This window comes from Carcharhinus amblyrhynchos, chromosome 4 (assembly GCF_965287045.1).
Source record: "Carcharhinus amblyrhynchos chromosome 4, sCarAmb.v2.hapA, whole genome shotgun sequence".
Taxonomy (NCBI): Eukaryota; Metazoa; Chordata; class Chondrichthyes; order Carcharhiniformes; family Carcharhinidae; genus Carcharhinus; species Carcharhinus amblyrhynchos.
The window spans coordinates 70,554,133-70,560,132 of NC_137327.1; the positions used below are offsets into that span (position 1 = coordinate 70,554,133).

Sequence of the window (6,000 nt, forward strand, 5' to 3'; positions counted from 1 at the left end):
GTTCTACAAAAATCTCATGTCAAATTGTGAAGGCATGCCCAAGCTCCTTGTGTATACAAGGATAAAGTTAAGGGATAGTTAAGACATTGGTTAGATACAAAATAGAGCTCAGTTTACAATGTTCTACATTGTCTCATCGAAAATTCCAAGAGTATCTACAGTGTGATTGAGACACAAAATAAATCTCCCTCTACACTGTCATAACAGATACTCCCAAGGCAGATAAAGTGCAGAGTAAAACTCCCACCACATTGTCCCTATCAAACACTCCCAGGACAGGTACAACACATAGTTTGCTCCTTTTCCACTGTCACCATCAAACAGTCCCAGGGGTTTGATACTGAGTAAAGCTCCCTCTAAACTTTACACACTCAAGAACAGCCCAATCACTGTCTATATTCTATGGCAAGTTGATTATTTAGTAAGGTGATAACTGCCACCCTGAAACCCTGTAATTGGGTGCTTTTTCAAATAGTTGGTATGCTACAATCCCAGAATCTGCTGCTTCTTCACTCAATATCAGAACCTGTGGCTGCTTTTGCTGCAGCTGCTAAACTACATGTTGCCAACAAACAAACTTTGCTTCAAATTAAACACTGCAGGTTCACAGGTATTAACATGAAAGCTCACAGGCCCTAGCTCCAACCCTATCCAATCCATTCTCATTATAGACGATGATTCACAGCATCACACAGAGTGCAGGCTCCTACACTTGGAGGGGTCCTTGCTACTTCTACACACTGAAAGCAGTTGGACTACAGCTCTGGCAAAGGATAGGTCACTAGTCCAGCCATGTTCCATAATTGTCTTTCCCAAAGTTATTACTGTCTATAACCAGAACTGAACACCCCTGCAAGTGTCAATACTTAACAGTTAATAATTACTTTCATTATTTCTAAAGTGAAACTTGTGTTTAAAATTGATACTTAGCTGTAAGAGCAATGAAATAAATAAGTCCCTGATAGGCTGTTTAATGTCAGCACATTCCTCTGCTACACTGATGGAAAGTGTAGGGCTCACATGGCCACATGCTGCTGTCAGCATTGAAGTGATTCACCTCTCAACGCAAGTGCTTTCTATTGAATGCAGTTACTAAATGCAGTATATCTGCAGCTTATAATTACGAGTGAGTAATAATCAGTATCGGAGTGAGATTTGGCTCAGTAGTAGCCTTGCCATCTCAATGAGTCAGAATTTGCAATGTTTGATCCCCACGCCAAAGATTCCCGGGATGAGGATTTATAGACACCGAATATTGGGTTGAGATCCAGTGGGTTAAACCGATCTGGTGGGGCTAGAGGGATGGCTCCACACCCCATCGCTTTTTGATTCAAAATGGCAACCCGGTCAAGATGGATGACCAAATTCGGTGAAAAGGATTTGTCATCAAAACAATCAAGACTGTATCTGGGTCAGTATTCATTCAAAATTGCATCAACAGGGTCAGTGTCAGCAGATTAGTAGAGTCACAGTAAACGAGGCACCAGGGTCAGCGCGAGGGGCTTACCAGAGTCGGTGCCAGTGTGAGTGGGCTCTTGGAGTCAGTGCAAGTGGGCTCGAGTCGATTATTAGGATCAATGTCAATGCGAGTGGTTATTAGGCTCATCTTTGGAGCAGTGTGAGTGGATTATTAGGGTCAATGTCAGTATGAGTGATTATTAAGTTGTGTGAGTGGGTTACTAGGGTCAGTGTGTGTGGGCTATCAGGGTCAGAGTCAGAATGAGTGGGCTATCAGGGTCAAAATCAGTATGAGTGGTTTAATAGGGTCTCTAGCGTCAATGTGAGTGGGTCATCCAGGGTCAGGGTCAGTGTGAGTAGGTTATTCAGTTATCAGTGGGTTATTACGGTCAACGTCAGTCTGAGTGGGTCGTCAAAGCCAGGGTCAGTGTGTGTGATTTATTAGGGTCAAAGTGAGTGGGTTGTTAGGGTCAGTGTCAGTGTGAGTGGGTTGTTAAGGTCAGTGTCAGTGTGAGTGGGTTGTTAGGGTCAGTGTCAGTGTGAGTGGGTTTTTAGAGTCAGTGTGAGTATGTCATTCGGGTCAGTTTAAGTGGGTTATTAGCATCTCTGTGTGTGGCTTGTTAGGGTCCATTTGAGTGCGAGTGGGTTACGAGGGTCAACGCGAGTGGGTTACGAGGGTCAACGCGAGTGGGTTACAAGGGTCGGGGTGAGTGGCTTGTTAGGATCTGTGTGGGGGTTATTAGAGCCAGGGTCAATGTGAGTCTGATTGGGTTATTAGGATCTATGTGAAAAGGTTTTTAGGATCTATGTGAGTGGGGTTTTAGGCTCAGGTCAGTGTGAGTAGGTCATTTGGGTCTGAATCAGTGTGAATGGGTTATTAGTGTCCATGTCAGTAGAGTAGGTTATTGGGGTCAGCGTCAATGTGTGCATGTCTTTAGGGCCAGTATGAGTGGGTTATTAGGGTCAGTGTGTGCGTGTTTTTAGGGCCAGGATGAGTGTAAGTGGGTTATTAGGATGAGTCCGTTTGGATTATTAAGGTCATCGAGAGTGGGTTGTTAGGGTCAATGCGAGTGGGTCGTTACGGTCAATGCGAATGGGCTACTAGGGTCAGTGTCAGTGCAAGTGGGTTATCAGGGTCTGGGTCAGTCTGAGTGGGTTGTTAGGGTCAGTCTGAGTGGGTTGTTAGGGTCAGTATTAATGCAAGTGGTTTATTATTAGGTCAATGCTATTGTTTATTGTATTGTGAGATCTTTGCCCCACTGACATTTTCCCAAATTGAACTGATATGCTCAGACGCAGCTGCATGCACACATACCTCCACACACGTACACACCCCATCAAGCACTCTCCCCACCCCTACCCCCAAGATATATAGACCATGCAAACATCCTTTTGCCAGCTAGTCCTTGACTCTAGGTCACAGGCCTAATTGCTACTAAATCATTTCTGGACATTGGTCAGGTAAAACCTTCGCTCACCTTCCTCCATCCTTTCCATTTTCTCACTCTCTCTCTCTGACACAATTTCTCTTTCCCTGTTTCCTGTCTCTTGAGACCCTCCTTGTATTTCTTTGGCCCCCTCTTTATTTTCTTTGCTCACTCACAGGCTACCCTCTCTCTCCCTATTGTCTTCTCTTTTAACCCAACCTGTCAGTCTTTGGAGTTCTCCTGTGCTCTCTCTAATCTTTACTGCTCTTTACTCTCTCTTTCCTTTGCATTTCTCCCTCTCTATTCCCTGTCCAATCTCTACAATTTTCTACGCCTGCTCTATCTACTCTCCCTGTACCTCTCTGTCACCTATCCACTCCCCTGTCTGTCTTCATGCCATGTCTCTCTATTTCTCTCTCTAACCCCTATATATTGCTTCCTCTTTCTTTCCTCGCAATTTATATTTTTACTTACGCTCACATCCATATATTTTACATCCATTCTTTCCTCTCTCTCTTTCTCATTTTCAAAAACCATTTGCTCCAATTGGCTGAAATGATTTACCAATGTCTGGGCTGCAAGTCAGAATCTGAGGTAGGGGCTGCAATTCTGGAATGCTGGACACTAGGGAAAAATTCCACATGGGATAAGCTTCCCATTTACAATTTACACCTGAACATCCAACCTCAGAGCCAGAGCAGTGGGAATGCAAATTACCTTCATCCCCAAGGTTGCCTTCAACCTTGGGTCGCCTTCAGCTCTCAGGGTCACGTTCAGCCCCCAGACTCACATTCACCTCTTCGTCCCCTTGGGGTCACATTCACGCCCCAGGGTCACCTACCTTGCTGCGGATCTGGCCGGAGGTGGACACTTTCCGGATCAGTTTTTGGGGACCCTCCTGCTCTCCATCGCTGTCCGAGGACTCCTCTCCCACCTCGGGGTGAAGCGACTTGTCTGAGTCCAGCGAGGAAACGGACTCGCGGTTATCCCGGGAAATGCACATGTCTGGGTGCAGTTTCCCAGCCATGGTGCAGGGATCCGGGACTGCCCTCCAGCCGCTCCGATAGCAGCATGAAGAGGAAGGCGAGCTGAAAGCGGACACTGCAGAGGGAGAGGCACACGCGTTGCAGTTTGTTTTGGCTCAGGAACAGCTCTGAGTCTCACGTTGACTGCAGGCTCCCTCTCTCTCTGCATCACTCAAATGCGGATGTGATGGGGACCAAGCAATCATTTGCATGTCCTAGCCGTCAGAGATATAACCAAAAGCGGATCCGATCAGTAAAACATTGGAGAGATAGGAAAGAGAGCCCATTGACAGTGGGAATAACAGACTTTTATCAGATTGATCTGACACAAGATGTTAAGTCTGATCACCTATCCTCTCTCTGTCACAGGGTTAGTTACTGTTTTAGTTCTGGTCACTCTCACAGGGTTAGTTACTGTGTTAGTTCTGATCACCTATCCTCACACACAGGGTTGTTACTGGTTTGGTTCTGACCACTCGCACAGGGTTAGTTCTGCTCACCTATCCTCACACACAGTTAGTTACTGAGTTAGTTCTGACCACTCTCACAGGGTTAGTCCTGATCACCTAACCTCTCTCTCTCTCACACACACACACACAGGGTTCCTGCTTAACCTTGGCAATACACCCTCAGTTTTTGACATACTACAGCCACATCTAACTATATACCTAGAACATTCAGGTAAGTCGACCTGACATTGAAGGGGGCAAAGGATCGGTCAGCCAAGTTCACAAAGAACATGGCCTCACTCTTGCCATGATTTATGTTGGTTCCTGAGGGCAGTTCGAATTGATCGCAGTTGTTCAGGATCCTGACATCAGATCCAAGCAGAAGATGATGATGTCATCCATGTACGGGAAGGTCTTGATCTGCGTTCCCTCACTTCCTGGGATCGTCACTCCTCATGCCTGGATCCTTCCTGATGGACTTGGCAAAGGACTCAATACACCACACAAACAGGAGAGGAGAAGAGGCAGCTCTGCCGGACTCCAGATTTAATTGGAAAGCTTTCCAACTCTCACCCATTGATTGGATCCGCGCTATTGATGTTTGTGTAGAGCAGTTGGTTCCAACTGCGGATTCCTTCCCCAAACCCAGTTTTGGAGGGCATACCCATCGTGTAGCTGTGCAAAATTCTGTCAAATGTCTTCTTCTGGCCCAGGCTAATGGGGCAGATATCCATCCTTCTGTCCTGCACAGAGATGATTATATCCCTGATTGAACAAAACTATCAGAGATCTCCCTGCCGGGTACAGCACAGATCTGTTCAGGATGGATCGCCGAGTAGACTTGACCCAGCTGACAGCCATATTAACGCCCAATCTCATCTGATCTCGGAAGCTACATAGACTCAGGCCTTGGGATGGGAGACTGCCTGGAAATACCAGGTGCAGTAGGTTTTGTGGATGGCACAGTGGTTCGCACTGCTGCCTCAGTGCCAGGGACCTAGGTTCGATTACCAGCTTGGGTCACTGTCTGTGTGGAGTCTATATGGTCTCCCATGTCTGCATGGGTTTCCTCCAGGTTCTCCATTTCCTCCCACAGTCCAAAATTCATGCTGGCCATGCTAAATTCTCCCACAGTTTACCTGAACAGGCATCAAAGTGTGGTGATTAGGGGATTTTCCACAGTAACTTCATTGCAGTGTTAATGTAAGCCTACTAGTGACACTAATAAATAAACACTTCAAACTTGACAATGACCTTAGCTAGAATTTTGTAATCTATGTTCAATCATCAAATGCCATTTCTTCCTTTTCCGCCTTCCACTTTTAGATAAAGGTCATGATGCCTTTCCTTGTGGATCCTGACTGTTGTATGCTTTCAGTAGATCTAGGCCAATCCCATCCCACAAAGCCAAACACAAATCTCAGGTGTGAGGTGCTCTTGGTGTTGTTGTACATGGCGCAGGTCTGGACCATTCCCGATCCTGCACTTCAGCACTGTTGTGCCTGCCACACAGTCTGTTTTGACCCTTATACAGTGGGCAAATAACTGAGTAGATGTCTTGTTAGTACAACCAATATTTATTTAAACCCACACAATCAATAATCACCCACCCAACCAATAATTAGTTATCCTACAAATACT

General features: G+C 46.0%; 1 protein-coding gene across 1 annotated transcript in view; it reads right to left on the bottom strand.

Annotated features, from left to right (window-relative positions):
• LOC145342102 (diacylglycerol kinase delta) overlaps window positions 1-3,932 on the bottom strand; it is a 190,020-nt gene extending 186,088 nt beyond the window's left edge. Inside the window, exon 1 of the mRNA XM_080187317.1 lies at window positions 3,727-3,932. Within this exon, the coding sequence (XP_080043443.1) occupies window positions 3,727-3,912 (186 nt within the window). The 5' untranslated portion in view covers window positions 3,913-3,932. The remainder of the gene's footprint in view (window positions 1-3,726) is intronic.
• Between the last annotated feature and the right edge of the window lie 2,068 nt (window positions 3,933-6,000).